At 49.0% G+C, this 20,174-nt stretch overlaps 1 protein-coding gene across 1 annotated transcript in view; it reads left to right on the top strand.

The window, feature by feature from the left end:
- Positions 1-20,174, top strand: part of LOC133119223 (proton myo-inositol cotransporter-like) — a 36,037-nt gene that overhangs the window by 3,527 nt on the left and 12,336 nt on the right. The window contains 2 exon segments of the mRNA XM_061229730.1: positions 3,271-3,430; positions 6,207-6,415. Of these exon segments, the coding sequence (XP_061085714.1) occupies positions 3,271-3,430; positions 6,207-6,415 (369 nt within the window).

The following is a 20,174-nucleotide window of genomic DNA, read 5'->3' as shown; positions in this document are numbered from 1 at the left end:
TGTAAAATCCAGGTCCCGAAGGTAAAAGTCCAATAAGCAATTTAAGACAATTCTTCATCCAGGTATCGGAGCCAGGTATCGAAGAAACGCGTGGTAGGAATTTCACCTTCTGACCCCTTGGATTTTACACCTGGCGTCTGCCGGCTCCCACTTCATGCACAGAAACGCGTGTTAAAAGCGCACGCTCCGTCTCGTTCCCTCAATAAGGGCCCTCACCTTTATTGATCCTCAATAAAAGCCCTCACCTTTATTGATCCTCAGTAGGAGTCGTCCTCATGGCCCTGGACACAAATCCACAATGAGAGGCAAACCATGTGTTTGTGCCCGGGGCTGCAGTTTTATAGACACCTCTGACTCTGCGTCATCTTTTAAATCACCTCTTAAAAAGACCATTTTAAAACTGCCTTTCAATCTTTGGTAGTTAGTTTTTTGCCGTTTTAATCAATATTTATTATTGCGGTATAACATGTTATTAATGTTGTCATTTTCTATTCTATGTCTATGTGTTTTCTGTATACATTTATGATGTAAAGAGTGTACCATGCAAAATTTAATAATAATAATAATGTGTCTATTAAAAAGCAGGACAAAAGCAGAATTAGTTAGCTGGATAACTGCTGCGTAAAACCTGGAACAGCTCTTTTTACTTCAGTCCATGTTCCAGATTTGAGAGGGTTCCGGGTCAGGCATGCCACAATCGTGTTTTACCATCCCCCTGTGAAATGAAATGTGAACACCCCTGCGACCTGCGTGCTTTGGAGTGTGTTTTTCTCAGCAGGATTTGTCTTTATTTGACCCGCTGTGCCCATGTGTGGCAGTGCTCCCTCAGACCTGTTCTCTATCCGCACAGTCCAGCTTCAGCCAAAACACCATCAGCAGGCTCAATCTAACATGGTTCTACCACAGGGATGGGCAACTCCAGTCCTGGAGGGCCGGTGTGTATGCAGGATTATAGCAGGGATGGGCAACTCCAGTCCTGGAGGGCCGGTGTGTATGCAGGATTATAGCAGGGATGGGCAACTCCAGTCCTGGAGGGCCGGTGTGTATGCAGGATTATAGCAGGGATGGGCAACTCCAGTCCTGGAGGGCCGGTGTGTATGCAGGATTATAGCAGGGATGGGTAACTCCAGTCCTGGAGGCCTGGTGTGTATGCAGGATTATAGCAGGGATGGGCGACTCCAGTCCTGGAGGGCCGGTGTGTATGCAGGATTATAGCAGGGATGGGTAACTCCAGTCCTGGAGGGCCGGTGTGTATGCAGGATTATAGCAGGGATGGGTAACTCCAGTCCTGGAGGCCTGGTGTGTATGCAAGACTAACTCCAGTCCTGGAGGCCTGGTGTGTATGCAAGACTAACTCCAGTCCTGGAGGGCCGGTGTGTATGCAGGATTATTATAGCAGGGATGGGTAACTCCAGTCCTGGAGGCCTGGTGTGTATGCAAGACTAACTCCAGTCCTGGAGGCCTGGTGTGTATGCAAGACTAACTCCAGTCCTGGAGGGCCGGTGTGTATGCAGGATTATAGCAGGGATGGGTAACTCCAGTTCTGGAGGCCTGGTGTGTATGCAAGACTAACTCCAGTCCTGGAGGGCCGGTGTGTATGCAGGATTTTGCTGCCACCAGTTGCCCTGGCTCAATCAGCGAATTAGTCATGTGCACCATGACCGAGTCACTCGTAAATTAGACCACAATAAAATGCTACAAGACAAGAACATTTATCAGCTGCTGTTTGTATCAGTGAATGTGGCTATAAATGACAGATCATGTACATGACTGGGCTAAATAAATAACGAAGAGCAGAAGTTGGTCTGAAATCCAGAAACATATAAGGCCTGTCTTTGCCCATCCCTGTTCTACCACGTGAGAGAGGAACCGAAGGCCTGTTGTTGAAGCACCTTTTCACCAGAAAGACTGTTTTTCATGCACATAAATCAGATTTCCCGCAGCAGCAATGGTGTAATGGCACAATCATCGCGACGGCCTTTCATTTCTCTCCGTTTTGTTGGCCGTCCGCAAATTGCACTAAATTGCAGCTGCGAGGCGGATTTTTACAAAGCCTGGAATGCGCTCGATCCTATCCGTTGCTCGTGTTTACGCACGGATCTATTTGTCACCGAAGAGAACAGAACGGGCTGCAGACTTTAGTATCGTCGAAATGTTAATTAGGGCATTGCGAAACAGCTTCGGTGGTTAATGAGTAATTGTACCCCTCGTCAATTATCCGGTCCTCTACCCACAATGCATTGCCGATAGCAGAGTAATTATGGGTAATTAGGGTTGAGTAATTACTTAAATGTTACATGTATCATCTGAAATACGTTTCCATTTCCCCGGTATTATAATCCTGTGCTTTTAATGGCTGTAATCTGTCTGTTGTCATTTGCGTGAGTACGGTTTGAGTTTGGCGGAACATTCTAGTTGGCTTCACTGCTGATAGCACCTTTGAGTAAGACTGTTTTTCTCAAACATAAGAAAGAGAAATGTATGTGTCTTTCCGTTATTTAAGCTGAGAACCGAGTTCTTTTGTCGTGAGGTCAGGGGAATCAGAGTAAGCAATGCAAGGGATTGTGTAGCCAGTCACGTGCAAGAGGATGACCGGGTGATCTGATGTGTAGAGATAATTTTTGCAGGGATTTGGCTTGGGGTGAACATTATGGATATCTGCACAAACACATACATACCATACTGTCAAGCGCAATCACACACACACACACACACACACACACTGCTGGTTGGAATTCTGGATCGTATTCAGTCTATGAAATGGGAATCAATCTCCTGGTCACTGATGATGAGTTATATCTCTGACATGGTCTGTAATTCATGTATTGCTGAATTGCATTATGGGTCTAGTTTAGCACAGTTGGCTATAATTACATTACATTAGCCAGGCTCAGCACTGTTGCTCATGGAAGTGGCAATGTATGTAATGCTACAATGCTACATGGTAAATTAATGTAACAGAATGCTACAGTACATGCTAAATGCTAAATGAATGTAGGGTAATGCTACACGCTAAATGAATGTAAAGTAATGCTACATGTCACATGCTAAATGAATGTAAAGTAATGCAACATGCTAAATGAATGTAAAGTAATGCTACATGCTAAATGAATGTAAAATGAATGTAAAGTAATGCTACATGCTAAATGAATGTTATATAATGCTACATGCTAAATGAATGTAATTTAATGCTACATGCTACATGCTAAATGAATGTAATGTAATGGGAGTGTCTCTCACTCTCCTGACCTGTGACCTCTCGCTCTCCAGGCATCGCCTCCATGACGGTCCCGGTCTACATCGCCGAGTCATCGCCGCCCCAGCTGCGGGGCCGGCTGGTGACCGTCAACACCCTCTTCATCACGGGGGGCCAGCTGGTGGCCAGCGTGGTGGATGGGGCCTTCAGCTACCTGCAGCGGGGGGGCTGGAGGTGAGCGCTGCCTGCCAGGTCTGGGTCAAGGGTCAAGGGTCAAGGGCTCTCCTTACACCTTCCACTGGGGGGGTTTCAAAACCAGGCTTGATACGGTGCTGGATGCCATTTAGCTTTCAGGAAAACTGAGCAGTAGGTACACTTTAGGGGTAGGAAAAGGCCAGCATTGCTGGGCTGAATGGCCTGTTCTCACAATTACCTGATTATGTTATGTTACGCTATGCTATGTTATGTTATGTTATGCTATGTTATGTTATGCTATGCTATGCTATGTTATGCTATGCTATGCTATGCTATGTTATGTTATGCTATGCTATGCTATGTTATGTTATGTTATGTTATGTTATGTTATGTAAGACCATCAGAGACAGGGGTATGCCAAAACCAGGCTTCTTTTCTGAAGCTCATTTCCTGGTCGTGCTGAGAGACACTAGCGCCACTGCGCTTGGCTCCAGTCTAGGTTATTCAGACCAGTTTTCAATGTAATGTCAATGGCACAATTGCGGTCAAAATACGAAATCAATAAAGCATACACACACAGAGCACACACACACACACACACACACATAAGGCTGCCGTCCTTGCGGAGGTTAAAGAGAGAGAAAAGGAGAAATAAATGAATAGAGATACCAGAGAGAGGGAAATGTATTAAGACTGTAAGAGAAATGCAGCAAACTAAAAGTTGAAAGAGAGAAAAGAGTCAGAGAGAGAGAGAGAGAGAGAGATGTTAAACCCGGCGCTGGTGGGTTTTTCTTTTTTAAAGCCAAGCTCATTTTCTTCCATTTATGAGATGAGTTTTTCTCTCATTTTTACATCTATATTAGAATGATATGAAAGCAGTGCGATCCCAGCTTCATTTAAAGTAATTAAACCTGCAAATGCACATGTTAGTGTGCAATTCCTCTTTGGTGTGTGTGTCTGTGTCAGCTCAAACAAAGCCGTTCTTAGTCTCTCGCAGTGCTTCGGCATTGTGAATTGATGCTTGTGGGTTCAAAGCCAGAGAACTTGTCATTTCACATGCAGACTGTCAGAAAGCACTTGATTCTGGAGCCGGGATGGTGCAGTGCAGCATTACTGGAGCACATTAAACATTAGGGAGGTGTGGAGGTGTCATGCCTGGGGCTCAGTGTTCGTGTGTCTGTAGTCTGTAGCCACGGGCGTCCTGACTGACAGGCTTTAGAACACGGGAGCAGCCAATCACAACCCAGCGACTCCCCCGAGGCACACGCTGGAGGCAGAACCGCGCCTCGTCTGTAAGACGCCGCAAATCCCACCGTCAATCAGGTCAGGTGCAGGAGATCATCCTGTCCTGTAGCGGTCTGTAGCGTAGTGGTTAAGGTAAATGACTGGGACCTGCAAGGTCGGTGGTTTTAATCCCGCCCGGTGTAGCCACAATAAGATCCACACAGCCTTAACCCTGCATTGCTCCAGGGGAGGATTGTCTCCTGCTTAGTCTAATCAACTGTATGTCGCTCTGGATAAGAGCGTCTGCCAAATGCTAATAACGTAAGGTAACGTAATGTCCTGTGGAGATGCCATAACTGCAGTCTGTCAGACAGCCCCGCTGGCCTGAAAGCGTGTGCATATAACATCGCCCGTGCATCTGCCTCGGTGGGACTTTGCCACGTGATCTTCGTTGTTGAGCATGGCGCCCATTCAGAGCTCACCCTCAATTTAAATTTCATTACACGTCATTTAGCTGATGGTTTTACCCAAAGCGACTTACAGTTGACTAGACTAAGTCGATTGGACTCACCCCCCCCCCTCCCCCCAACACTAACCCAGAACACTCAATGCCGATATCCAAAAGTGAAACAGAATTCCTCTATGACTTTTAACTATAAAAAAGTTGCCCCATGGAAAAGAGACAATGAAGGGTGTTAGTCACTTGAAAAGTCGTTCCGCCCGTCTCCGCTCACACTGTTGATTTGAGTTAAATGGGGTGCAAACAGGAGCTCGACAGACTTTGAAACGGCAACGCACTCTGGCTTCCCGCGCCGCTCCCTGTGAATTACCTGCGCCGGGCGATTAGCCGATTCGCGGGCGAGCAGGGGAGAGGAGCTCGGAGCGGCGCGGGCCCCAGGTCTCGGGTGTGAAGTGGTCACTAAAATAGTGCCGGCGAAAATTAACGGCAAGGAGCCGCGAGCCGCCTCGCTCGGGGAAATCAGGACGGTGTCACGTAACTAATAAACAGGACACGGGGTGCTGCCGCTGCGTCGTTAGGGGAAGCGACTCCGTTACGGTTTGAAGAGCGCGCACCGGCTCGCCGGGGAGATGAGAACGCGGGGCGGTGTGCGGTTTGGGGTCGTCTGGCGGCGCCTTGGCGATAATTACCTTCCCACAATCCCCTCTGGATTAGGGACAGCGATGGCTAGAGGACGGGAGACGTCTGATTGGGTGATTTAAACCAGATTTATACTTTATAGTTGTCACACAAAAATGACGTATTTTCAACGAAAAAAAGTGTCGCACAACACTTTTTTTGAGTGTTGTGCACCTCTAGTATTTAGTAATGTCACAGACAGCCAATAATAAGCGGGGACAAGTGCGCTGAAAACCCTAGTTTTGAAAAATCTGATAAACTGATCAAGTAGCAATACCATAGTTTTGGCAACTAGAACAACAAGTGCAATCAAAACAATGCTGTGTTCTGTGTGGACCCCAGGACCAATAGCTGCTGCTTTTACTGGAGCTAGTGGGGGTCCTGACCAATGAAATGACTGAAATGAGACGGTTGAAAGACGGTTGAATCCCGGTCCCCCCGGTCCGGTCGCAGGTACATGCTGGGCCTGTCGGTGGTGCCGGCCGTGCTGCAGTTCGTGGGCTTCCTGTTCCTGCCCGAGAGCCCGCGCTGGCTCATCCAGAGGGGCCTGACCCAGAAGGCCCGGCGTGTCCTCAGCCAGATCCGCGGCAACCAGAACATCGACGAGGAGTACGACAGCATCAAGAGCAGCATCGAGGAGGAGGAGAAGGACAGCGGGGGAGGTGAGAGCCCGATACGCACTGCACATACACACACACACACACTGTATATACACTTATACACTGTACACACACACACACACTGTACATCCACTTATACAATATACACACACACACACACACTGTACATACACTTATACACTACACACACACACACACACTGTACATCCACTTATACACTATACACACACACACACACACACACACACACACACACACACACTGTACATACACTTATACACACACTGTACATACACACACATATACATACACATAAAAACACACACACACACTGTACATACACTTAAACACTGTACATACACACACACACAGTACATACACACAAACACACACACTGTACATACATGCACACACACACTGTACATACACACACACACAGACTGTACATACACACAAACACACACACACACACACTGTACACACACACACACACTGTACATACACACACACTGTACACACACACACACACTGTACATACACACACATACACACACACTGTACATACACACACTTATACACTACACACAATACACATACACTATACGCAAGCACACATTTACTATACACAATACACATATACACTGTACGCACACACACTATATGTGCATGCGCTATACACATATACTATACACACATGCACAATACACACACTGCACACGAACACACGCATGCAGTATATACACAATACACACATACACACACTGTACACAAACATGCACAATATACACATGCAAATGCATAATATACATGTACACAGTATATACATCGTTGTGCATGATTTCACAAACACATGAGCAGACGGGGTGATCAGCTCCTCAACGTAGCACAGAGCTCGGTGTGTGCCTCACTGGAAGGCCCGTTTGGGCTGGGTCTCGGGTCACTCTCTGGGGTTAATGTGGAATCAGGCTGCGCTCTGACACAGCTCCGAGGAGTGAAATTGGGATGCGGGAGAGGAGGTCAAGTGAAAATGGCCTCCCTCTTGCCTCTAATTGACCTCAACAGAAGCTTCTAGGCCCTCCGGGCGAGGTAAGATAGCGTGTAGCGTAGTGGTTAAGGTAAATGACTGGGACCCGCAAGGTTGATGGTTCTAATCCCGGTGTAGCCACAATAAGATCCGCACAGCCGTTGGGCCCTTGAGCAAGGCCCTTAACCCTGCATTGCTCCAGGGGAGGATTGTCTCCTGCTTAGTCTCATCAACTGTACGTCGCTCTGGATAAGAGTGTCTGCCAAATGCCAATAATGTAATATGTAAGAGGAACACTGTGGCTGTCTTTAGACTCCTGGGAGTGAGGAGGCAGTCCTCGGGGCGATAGCAGCGTTTAAATTTCACTTGGGGTGTGTACCGTCTGCCGTAGCGCGTTAACGCCGTCTCCTGCTGTCACCATGTAAAGGGCACCTCGCGGAACTGAGGCCCTCGGTCACTCACGCGGCCCTGTCACTCACAGGGTCGCCACGGCGACGGCGCTGATTAGGGAGGATGTGATTAGGGCGCTGGAGTCGAGAGTGCCCTCAGGGGGAGCGTCGCGGCCGTCGTCATTGACGACGCAGGGGTGACGCGATTGCCGCAAGCAGCGATCGAGGAGTCCCAGACGGACGGGTGACACCTCGGTTTGGACAGAGAGAGAGAGAGAGAGAGAGAAGGACAAAGACTGGGGGAGAGAAAGAAAGAGAAAGCGAAGGAGGGAGGGAAGCAGATGGAGGGGGCAAGATGTCAGCGGTGGAAAAGAAAGAAAGGAAAGAAGTTGAGGAAAGGAAGAAAGAGGGGTGGGGGGAGAGAGGGAGGAGGGCAGACAGGGAGGGAGGAAGGGAGAGAGGCGGGGCAGGCCCGGGTTTTGAGACAGGCCTGCGTCTGAAGCGGCTTTCCGGAAAAGCATGGACAGAGGAATCGGTGCGTTCAATAAGAGCTCGCCGATCTGAGCTTCTAGCTCTTTCTTTTCTTTCTCTCATTATTTATACAGGAAGAGATTAAAAGTAACATTACACGTGGTTAAAACATGTTTCCATTTATCGGGCCTGACTCCAGTTAAAAACTGGTTTTCAGCAGGCTCCTGTTCCGCAGACACATGAAAGACACAGTTCGAGACATTTCGCTCATTAAACAAGGAGCTCAAGCCGGCTCTAGATTTCATTTTGAAATGCAGCACGTCGCCTGTTGCGCTAGAAGTCAGACTCGCCCTCCAGAGCATGTTAAAAACGTGCGGATCCCTTTACCTGGCTCAAGAAGCCCTTTAAAATGCACCAGATGCCCGGCTGTGAAGACACCAGACACACATTAAGGAGCAGAGTAATATTGCGAAAGAGGCAAGACTCTTAATAATCTTTCAGTCTTTAAAAACTGCGTGACTGCCCCTCCTCCCTCGAGCTTGGCTGTCTCACAGAGAAAGATTTTCCTTGTTACAGTTGAATACTTACTGTTTTATATAACCAATATAATCCAATTATAAATTTACAACTTCAGTAAATCAGTCTATACCTATACCTATACCTATGTAACGTGTGACATCATATTGATATTGTGTAAAATAATTAGGATATCGTCAGTGCTAGCTAATCAGGTAAAAATAGGTCATTTGATTTTTATTCATTATTCTGAACAGGTTTTTTAAAAGAATTCTTCCGCATGATTAATGAGCCTACCAGCTTGCTTCAGACGGAGACACGAGGTTCACTTTGCTTGATTGTATCTAATGCGGTCGGTTTTTCTTCAAGTAGTTCTTCTAAAATCATTTCATATTGAACAAAAAAAAGCTTGCATGTGTCTGTGTCTGTGTGTGTGTGTGTGTGTGTGTGTGCGTGCGCGCGTGTGCTGTCTCAATCTCGACCTTCGTGTTGCAAAGGATGAGCTTGACGTTTATACAACACAGTGTTGAGGAATAAGGCACTGACGGTATATCTTTCTAAAAACCGCTTCTTAAAAAGAATCACAAACAGGTTCTGTCTATTATTCAGCCCCAGAATATGTTGCTGGATATAATGTCAATATACATTCAGTGACCACTTTATTAGGAGTTATGTTTGTATTGGTCTTCTGCTGTAGCTGTCCACTTCAAGGTTCGATGGGTTGTGTGTTCAGAGGATGCTCTTCTGCATACCACTGTTGTAATCTGTGGTTATTTGTTGACTTCCTGTCAGCTTGAAGCAGTCTGGCCCTTCTCCTCTGACCTCTCACATGAACACGCCTACAAAACTGCCACTCACCGGATGTTTTTTGTTTTTCGCACCATTCTCTGTCAACTCTAGAGACTGTTGTGCGTGATAGTCCCAGGTATTCCGACACTCAAACCACCCCAACTGGCACCAAAACCTTTTCCACAGTCAAAGTCACTTTGATCACATTTCTCCCCCATTCTGATGTTAGGTCTGAACAACAGCTGAACCTGTTGACCATGTTGCTGCCACATGATTGGCTCATTTGACATATGCATTAACCCAATCATGTTTTCAGTGTGTGTAAATATAATACCCTTTAATACACAACAAGCAATTTGTTAATTAGTATGTACGTCTAAATTAAGCACCGTAATCAATAAATTAATCTACTTTTTGTAAGTATTTTCCTTCGCATCGTAATAACATAGAGACTATTTTCGAACTCTTGACCCAGATTGTAATTTCGAAACGTGCAGTTCCATCTGTAGCCGTGCAGCGGCTGGTTGGTTATCCGGGGCGTGTTTGTGCATACGAATGTGTTGGCGGTGATTTAGCCGCGCTAACATCGCCGTCTGCTCCGCTGGAGCGGGAACGTCTGCACGGCTGCGGGGAACGTGCCGTCTCCTCGCTCCTGGAGCGTCGGAGGTCCGTGTCAACACCGTCTAATCAGCGTCGCTAATGTGTTTGTTTTGGGCGCGTGGGGGGGGGGGGGGGGGGGCTGGTATTTGCATTCAGGAGAAGAAGGGCTCGGCGTATAAACGGGGGTATTAATCCGAGGGAGACGGGCGTCTGATTGATACCTCTCGGCCCTGGAAGTAGGCCTGAGTGGAAAAACACTGGAGCTCCCATTGAAGTGAATGAGGGAATATCGCACTTCTGATGGCCAAAGTAAACTTACCCAAAAGGTGTTTTGCTTCGTTTCTTATGAAAGGCAGATTGTGAAAATATGCGATATATAATAAAATCTGGATTATCACAGTTATTTAGCTTTTATCCAAAGCGACCTGTTGATGAAACAGGGGCCAATCTCCTCTGGAGCTATGTGGGGTTAAGGCAGTGTTTCCCAACTCCAGTCCTCGGGACCCACATGCCAGAAGGTTTTTGTTGTAAACCTTCTGGCAAGTGGGTCCCGAGGACTGGAGTTGGGAAACACTGGGTTAAGGGCTTTGCTCAGGGGCCCAACAGCTGCACTGGTCTTATTGTGGCTACACTGGGGTTTGAACCGCCAACTGCCCAGGTTCCAGTCAAGAGGCTATACTGCAGGCTGCACCACCATGTAAATTTGAATAAATATTTTCCCCAAACATCTGGACCAAAAAACGAATCGTTTTTTCTGGCCATCAGAGGGCCACAGGGTGTGCTGGCCTTCCTTGTTACTCAGCACTTAATCAATGAAAGCGGTGGACTCACTTGACCTGGTTTCTTTGGGTCTGAATCGGTTGCTGGCTCATGTTAAGGTGAAAACAAAAACCAGCACGCCCTGCGACTCTCCAGGAGCAGGGTTGCCGACCCCCTGGCCTGGGTGCGATCAGGCAGACCTGCCGGGCGTTCCTCCCTCTCTTTCCAGCCGAGAGACGATACGATTCCCCCCCCCCCCCCGGCTCTCATCCCGCAGTCGCTCCGGGGCAGGGCCCCGTTCCCGATCGGAGGAGCGCGGAACGCACGCAGCCGCGCTCCCCGTCTCCCTCATCCGTCGATCTGCGATCTCCTAATTAATTTTCCGAACGGTGATTCATCCCGCCTCCGTTTTCCCCGCTGAAGAACCCTTTCAGGCGCTTTTCAGACGGCGGCCGGGCGGAGAGCGTCGAGGCGCGGCGCCCCTGTGTTGCCGCGGAGATTAGCCGAGGCACACGGTGTTCCGCCCGCTCGCACGCCGTTCAGAAAAGACGCCGTTCATTATCGTCCTTTTCAGACCGCCGTTCAAAAGACCATTCAATAACGCAATAATTACGAGGGGGCCCCGTGTGTGAAAAATAATGATTCGGCTGAATCGAAAACCCCTCAATCGCTCTTATTCTGTTCCATTTCCTGTGACGGTCCAAAACGTGTGAGTCATCTAAAAACATCAGCCCACCGTGTCACGGGGGTAACGTGAAGGTTGCTGTGATTATGTTTTTGATTGCCGCTGTTTACGTCACTCGCGGTAGATTATAGCGCCGTGCGCGGAGGCAGCGTTTTCAAGAGCAGGCTTGGTGCGGAGCTCGAAGCGATCTTGTTTTAAGGAAAGCTAAGTATTAAGTGCGCTCCAGTGGGAGGAAAATGGAGAGCATTGTTGGGCTGAATGGCCTTTTCTCATCAGTATGTGATGTTATACTGAGGAGGTATAGTGGTTACATATGCGCACTGGTTGGTATTAAATGTATTGGGGTAATTTCAGTAATTACAGTTTCAGTGACATTTTACTCTCATAGGATATCAGTCTCACAGTTTGTGTCAGGAATTACAGTGATGTATTGTGTGTGGTCAGGTGACCAGAGTGAGGGAAACTATTGGTTGGGACTGTTGGCGGTAGGGGGCATGGTATTCACCCCACACGCCCCCCCCACACACACGCGTGCACACACACACACACACACACACACAGTCACACTCACCTAACCTAACTTTAGACCCTTAGACTACAGAACTGGACTGGCTGCCTGCAGTGTCACAGACCGGCGGCCATTCTGGCTCAAACAGAATCCCAGTGTCTGATCGACGGGGCCAGAAGCAGGAAACAGAAACCCGCTCAGACAGACCCTGACGTTCCTGGCACAGTGCTGTTCAGCTCAGACTCTGAGAGGAATGGAGGAACACGCCCAGCCGACAGCACATGTTCACAGCCATCTGTCCTCTGTCGCGCTACCTGCGCTCACCCGAAACTGAGAAGAACACAGCAGATGTTGAAACCTTTTTACGTCCGACCGAAACGATCACGTTATGTTTCAGCAGGCAGAAGCCGGGGGGCTTTCAGAGTTTGTTTTTCAGCTGCCGGTGCTCGGCTGCTAGGGCCGGAAAACCCGGAAAACTTGGAAACCCCGGGACCGAGAGAGATCTTGGGCAAGGAGGAGAACTGCCACTGAACAGGGCCCTGTGGCCCCTCGTCCTGTGGCCCCTGGTCCCGTCTCTGCGTCTCTCTGTGTGGGAAAACAATACTTCCTAATGTCTGTGCGGATCCGGCATTCCGCTGAGCGCTTCCCCGGAATGCCGGGATGGCATTTGGGAATGATGCGGGAAATGTCAGGCTGATGATGTGATTACTCTGCCTGCGACCCCCCATCTCCCCATGGCAACCCCTCCCCGCCCACCAAGCAAACTGATTTTATTTAAATCTGGCATAGTCAAAGCATCTCATCTCAACAAACAAGCGATAATGTAACTGAGAAGCAGAAGGGTTTTTTTGTGAATGAAGTGTAGAAAAGTAGCGTCATTTTGTGTGCTTTCAGTTTTTTTACTGTGCTGTTTCTGTAAAAGATGCATGCGTGTTTCTGGGCAGGTTTTTCTGCTTCTGTTTTTATGGGCCCGTTTTTTATGTTTGCTTGTGTGTGATAGTGCACCTGTTCTCGCATGCATCTGTATGTGCGTACGTGTCTGTGCATCTGTGTGAGTGTGTGCTTCAGTTTGTGTGTGTGTGTGTGTGTTTGCACGTACGTGTCTGTGCATCTGTCTGTGCATCTGTGTGAGTGTGTGCTTCTGTGTGTGTGTGTGTGTGTGTGTGTGTGTGTGTATGTTTGCACATACGTGGCTGTGCATCTGTCTGTGCATCTGTGTGTGTGTTTGTGTGAGAGAGAGTACGTTTGTGTGTGTGTGTGTGTGTGTGTGTGAGAGAGAGAGAGAGAGAGAGAGAGAGAGAGAGAGAGAGTTTATACGTGTGACATGTCTGTGCAGCTGTGTGTGTGTGTATGTGTGTGTGTGCTTGAGTGTGTGTGTGTGTGTGTGTGTGTGTGTGTGAGAGAGTGTGTTTGTGTGTGTGTGTGTGTATGTGTGCGTCTGCTTGAGTATGTGTGTGTGTGTGTGTGTGTGTGTGTGTGTGTGTGTGTGTGCTTGAGTATGTGTGTGTGCCTTTGTGTGTGTATGTTGTTTACTTACCCCTCTGGGAGTCTGTTTCTACCCTCATTTCCCAGATTGGTGTGAAATAAATCTCTCTGATCACAGAGATGGGAAAGTTTTTAAAGCCCAGTGAGTGCACAGAGTAGCCCGGGTCTCCCGCCACGGTTCTTACAGAAATTACAGAACACATTATCTGGCTCTCTGTGAAACAATGACAAAAAAATAATTAATGTAAGGAAGGAAAGAAGAGTAGGGACAAGATTAGGGAAGAGGAGGGGAGAGAGGGAGAGGGAGAGAGAGAGAGAGGAACGAGAGATGGAGAGGCCCTCTCTGAAGGCAGCCGTGCCTGGAAGATTTGGCAGCTGATTAATTTTGAATAAGGCTCTTAAATAGTGCAGCGATTTATCTCCATTCCTGCAGTAGTGCTGCCCACAGAGGCAGCTGAACGTGTGGCTGATGGCACACACAGTCAGTGAGCACTTTATTAGGTAGACCTGTACCCCAGCTTGTTAATGCAAATAAGAAATCAGCCGATCATGTGGTAAATGGGAAATGGTTGGCATTTATATAGCGCCTTTATACATCAGACTATCTTGCCAGCTTAGCTCAAGCTGTTATACACAGTAAAGGTAGAGAGGTTTGGCCAGTACACACACAGGGTGTGTTAGCGCTTTAGGTCTTAGCTCCAGCTGTTATACACAGTAAAGGTAGAGAGGTTTGGCCTCTGCACACACAGGGTGCGTTAGCGTTAGCTCAATCTGTTGTACACAGTAAAGGTAGCGAGGTTTGGCCACTGCACACACAGGGTGCGTTAGCGTTAGCTCCAGCTGTTGTACACAGTAAAGGTAGAGAGGTTTGGCCACTGCACACACAGGGTGCGTTAGCGTTAGCTCCAGCTGTTGTACACAGTAAAGGTAGCGAGGTTTGGCCACTGCACACACAGGGTGCGTTAGCGTTAGCTCCAGCTGTTGTACACAGTAAAGGTAGCGAGGTTTGGCCACTGCGCACACAGGGTGTGTTAGCGTTAGCTCCAGCTGTTGTACACAGTAAAGGTAGAGAGGTTTGGCCACTGCACACACAGGGTGCGTTAGCGTTAGCTCCAGCTGTTGTACACAGTAAAGGTAGCGAGGTTTGGCCACTGCGCACACAGGGTGTGTTAGCGTTAGCTCCAGCTGTTGTACACAGTAAAGGTAGCGAGGTTTGGCCACTGCACACACAGGGTGTGTTAGCGTTAGCTCCAGCTGTTGTACACAGTAAAGGTAGAGAGGTTTGGCCACTGCACACACAGGGTGCGTTAGCGTTAGCTCCATCTGTTGTACACAGTAAAGGTAGAGAGGTTTGGCCACTGCACACACAGGGTGTGTTAGCGTTAGCTCCAGCTGTTATACACAGTAAAGGTAGAGAGGTTTGGCCACTGCACACACAGGGTGTGTTAGCGTTAGCTCCAGCTGTTATGCACAGTAAAGGTAGAGAGGTTTGGCCACTGCACACACAGGGTGTGTTAGCGTTAGCTCCAGCTGTTATACACAGTAAAGGTAGCAGGGTTTGGCCACTGCACACACAGGGTGCGTTAGCGTTAGCTCCAGCTGTTGTACACAGTAAAGGTAGCGAGGTTTGGCCACTGCACACACAGGGTGCGTTAGCGTTAGCTCCAGCTGTTATGCACAGTAAAGGTAGAGAGGTTTGGCCACTGCACACACAGGGTGTGTTAGCGTTAGCTCCAGCTGTTGTACACAGTAAAGGTAGCGGGGTTTGGCCACTGCACACACAGGGTGTGTTAGCGTTAGCTCCAGCTGTTGTACACAGTGAAGGTAGAGAGGTTTGGCCACTGCACACACAGGGTGTGTTAGCGTTAGCTCCAGCTGTTGTACACAGTGAAGGTAGAGAGGTTTGGCCACTGCACACACAGGGTGCGTTAGCGTTAGCTCCAGCTGTTGTACACAGTGAAGGTAGAGAGGCTTGGCCACTGCACACACAGGGTGCGTTAGCGTTAGCTCCATCTGTTGTACACAGTAAAGGTAGCGAGGTTTGGCCACTGCACACACAGGGTGTGTTAGCGTTAGCTCCAGCTGTTGTACACAGTAAAGGTAGCGAGGTTTGGCCACTGCACACACAGGGTGTGTTAGCACTTTAGGTCTTAGCTCCAGCTGTTATACACAGTAAAGGCAGCTTTGCTGAGCCTGTCTGGTGTATTAGAACCAATCATATATTCTCAAAAAGTGTGCAAAACAGACCAAGATCAATCGAGCACAGAAAAGCATATGAATCAAAAACAATTACACATTTGATCCAGGAGCAGCATCTGTCTGAGCACGTTTTTACAAAAGACTTTAATTAATTTCTGGCTGCACATCAACTTTGAACGATAACGGCAACATGGAGCACGTCAGACTGAAGGCACTCACGGTGGACGTAGATCAGAAAGGCTTCTTTTCATAATGTGCTCTTACAGAGTTAGAGATGGTCTGAACACTCTGTTCTTGTCATTATGTGTTCTTACATTCTTATAATCGCCTTTTACAGGGAGGGGTTGCAATTGCAGAACAGCCCTGCTAAGCTCGTTGCAGAATTCACAAAGCATATTTATACGACCGGTTGTTTAAAAACAAACACGAAAAGAGGATGGATTTAGGTGGAGGCAGCAGGTGAGTCTTGATGCCCGCGGTGTGGGGGATTGGATGTTCTCCGCGTGGATCAGATCTGTCTCTCATCCATCATTCCTCTGACCGGGGAGGAGAAGGCACACGCACGTCACCCCCGCAGGGACGCGGGTACAGGTGTAGGACTGTCAGAGCCGGTTAGGCAGTGCAGCGGATTCCCTGCGGAGACGGGAAACTGCGAGAGGCAGATCCAAAATGGAGACTCAGTGTCAGATTTCATTAGTGTGCTATTCTGGGGATGTGCATCAGCATTTTACAATTTGTCTACTTTTAAGCATGTGTACGCAGTATGTGACTCATTCCGTTTTGAAAACTGTTTTTTTATTTTTTTCCTTCACTGCATTTTCCAAGATATAATTCTCTGGGGCCCCCTTTTTGAATAAAATATGGACCCTCCGCAACTGTGGGCCCCCCCCCTCCAAGCTGTGGGCCCCGAGAATCGTCCCCTTCCACCCCACTAGTGACGGCCCTGTCTCAGTGTCATTTACACGCGCTGTTCTTTCAAACGGCGTCAGCGTGTGCCGACCTCGTCTTGTCAAAGCTACCGTAGAACTCCTTAAAGGATATGTCAGAAACATGCATCGGCACGTTACGCCCGGTGTAGGTTCAGTCTAACAGCAGTGAAGCTCTCCTCGAGAATAAAAAAAAGGAAAACCAGGCCTGTTTCCTGTGGATACAGGCTGGCCGTGACGTGCCTGATCCAAAGTGAATAAAGCTGCAATAAGTGGAGGCGGATGTTGTGGTCGCCTGGCCTTTCCGGGCTGCTCTGCCTTGCACTCAGCTGCTCTCCTGACTCCATTAAGGCCACTGGAGACCTGTCTCCAGGAAACCAGATACAGCAGGGCCGTAAAAAAACGCCTTCCCTGGAGCTTTGGGAAGATCAACGTCACCGACCAGTTCCGCTGAACTCTCGACAGCGAGCGACTTCAACACGATTAGCGGACGACGGGCCGACCCGGCGAAACCCGGCACCGTTATTTGAATTTAACGAGCACTTCAGGGTGGCGGGAACTCGACCTGATGTTTCGGTCAAAGGCAGGCCAGGTCGCCGGAGGAATGAAAGCCGTCCGCTTCGCCGACACCTAGAAGGTCACGTGCGCCGGCTCCTGCCGGGAGAAGAATCTCTTCACAGAGAGAGATTAGATAAGTTTCCTTTTTTCAAATGACGGGTTATTACATTTTTTTTCTGCCGTTCCACAAATTGGCAGTCAATTACCAGTAAGATGTGCCGGCCTTTCCGTCGCCTGACAATTTATTGGATTCATGAGCCAATATTTCTATAAATTCGTCCGTTGGTGTTAGGCCCACAGTATACCGGGAGGAACTCATCCTTTCATATTTCATATTATCCCCGTCTCGTTAAATGAGGTTCTCGTCCACCGTCAGCCCTTTTCCCCGAATGCGTGAGATATTACATTGCGAGCGTGAAGCGCTCTTTTATGTGAGTGTGTGGGTGTTTGTGTTTCCTCGCGGTGAGGGAGGGAGGTAGGCTGCGGCGTGTGCGGACCGCGGCAGGGCTCTGTGTGAGCGGTCACTCCAGGCCGCCGGCCTAAACGGGGCGATAACCGCCAACGCCACGGCAGCAGCGCTCCGGGGGGCCCGGCTGTCCGCTCGGTAAACGACGGCGCTTTTTCAGCGGGCCCCGCGGCCCCGGAATGCGAGCGAGGCGGTTAAACGCCGGCGATGTTTTACGGAGCGGGCGGAGCTAATGCGTCTCAAAGCTTTCGGGGAGACGGGTTTCACTGCCGAGTGCCTCTGTCCTCGCTCGATGTCCTCGTGTACCTCCTGCTGGGAACGGGGGGGGGGCGGGGCTGTTCTGTTTTTAGGGTTCGGTGTCCAAAGGGTTTCAGATCATTTCTGGTGAATTCAGTGTTCAAACTGACCAATGCACCATTTGCTTTGGATATTTGTTTCATTTCTGTTTGATCTTGTTCCAAAAGTGTGCTCCCATTTGGTTTTTTCTGCACTGATTTGGAGTGTCCTGTTGTTGTTGTTGTTGTAACCATTTGGAGTTGTTCTTGTTGTGACCATATGTTAGATAACCCAGTCAGCCCCAGCTCCCTGGTCTTTCAGAAACCCAAACAGCCACTTCACTGTGCCAGTAGATTCAGCAGTGCCCATTGGCTTAACATTCACACGGTGTGTCCAACCAGGTTGCGGTGTGTCTGATAGCGGAAAGCCACCCTCCCTGCTGGGCTGTGGTTAGCCATAGCGTCGCCCTGGAGACTAACTCAGGTCAAAGGTCATTTTACTGTACCAAGGACTAGCTGTTCCCCTGGGTGTGCCTTAACTCCCATCCACCCTGTGACTATTAGCGTTAGCGACCGTTTTACCAGGGTAAACTCCATTACACACTGGCTTTGAGCTCCGAATACAAACCGAGCAGTGGAATAACACCCCCCCCCCCCCCCCCCCCCTTAATGAACATTGGCCGGAACACAGAAGAGAGCCTCTAATTGGAAGGAGGGTTGTTAAGGGCAACCATCGACGGCTCGCTTGCCGGAGTCGCCGGGCAACAAGGCGAGGGCAGATTCCGCGGTCGAGCTCATTAACGGGGGAGAAAAATGCCATCCTCGTCACGTTCACTCACTCCGGTAAAACACGGCCGTCACAACAGCCCATTAAAGACAAGGCGGCGAGCATGCTAATCCTGTACGATAGCACGCTAATCCCATTCTCCTGTTCATCACTTACCCTGGCTCAACCGGCTTATTAGCTGTACACACCGACGGATATTTGCTCCCTATATCCTCCTAAGATCGGTGAATTAATGTTTGTGCCCCCGGCGAATTTGCGCTATTCTGCGTATTCTTCCACGGGCAGCTCTGTGAGGCGGCTCCGTCACTGCAAACTACGCCGACGGCCCACCGGCGACCGTTTCTCCAAAAACATCCGAGTTCACAGCAATCCCAATAAAACGCAAGAAAGTCAGAAAGCGTCTTCGGTGGGTGTCTCGGTGGCGCAGCCTGTAGAGCACTGACCGCATGCTCATTGCGAGCCGCGACGTCGGCGGTTCGAATTCCGACCGTCCGACATTTGTCGCATGTCTTCCCCTCTCTCTTGCTCCCGTTCTTCCTGTCTCTCTATACTATATACTGTCCAATAAAGCTGAAAAAGGCCTAAAAAATATCTTTAAAGAAAAAAAAGAAAGTGTCTTCGGTGTAGTACACGCTGCCCGGACCTCGTGCAGATCCTCTCTAAGGCGGGTTTTATTGCCGCGCCGTGATTGATGGCTCGCGGTTTCTGTTCCATCGCAGCGAATTGCGAAAACAAAATCCCCGCAGACAGGTGAGGTTTCGCACTGCATAGCCGATGACGCCGGAATTAGTTGCTTCGCAGCCGGGGAGAGAAACTAGTCACAAGTTCTCTTGACAGGATCGATATCTCTCCTCGGTATGTGTCGTATGTGTCTGCACGTCGACGTCTCTGGGTGGGGAAGCACTCTTTCTATGGTGCTTTGTATCTCTGTCTGGGTCGAAGCCGTGCTTCTCCGTGGAATCTTGTTTTGACTTTTTTTTTACAGAGCGCGGTCTACGCCAAACAGCTGTATTAATAACTTGTAAAAGGCCGCTGTCTCCCGGTAATAACATCAGGCTGTGATATTGGATTCTAAGAAGAGTGACACAGCAGGCCATCTTCAATACCGTCGAGCAGACTGGCTGTAAATTCAATGTGTTGGCGGCCATTTTGTGTGGTTTTATAGGTGCTCAAGGCTGATGCAGGGATGCAGGGTTCGGTCATCACCGGGGTTTGTTAGGGTTGGAGTGAAAACCTACAGGATGGTAGATCTCCAGGAACAGGGTTGGGCAGCCCTGTTCTAGCTGTTGAATGAGGTGTGCTTTGTTAGGGTTGGAGCGAACACCTACAGGATGGTAGATCTTCAGGAACAGGGTTGGGTAACC

Source organism: Conger conger, chromosome 19, assembly GCF_963514075.1.
Source record: "Conger conger chromosome 19, fConCon1.1, whole genome shotgun sequence".
Lineage (NCBI taxonomy): Eukaryota > Metazoa > Chordata > Actinopteri > Anguilliformes > Congridae > Conger > Conger conger.
This window is presented reverse-complemented; position numbering and strand designations above follow the sequence as displayed.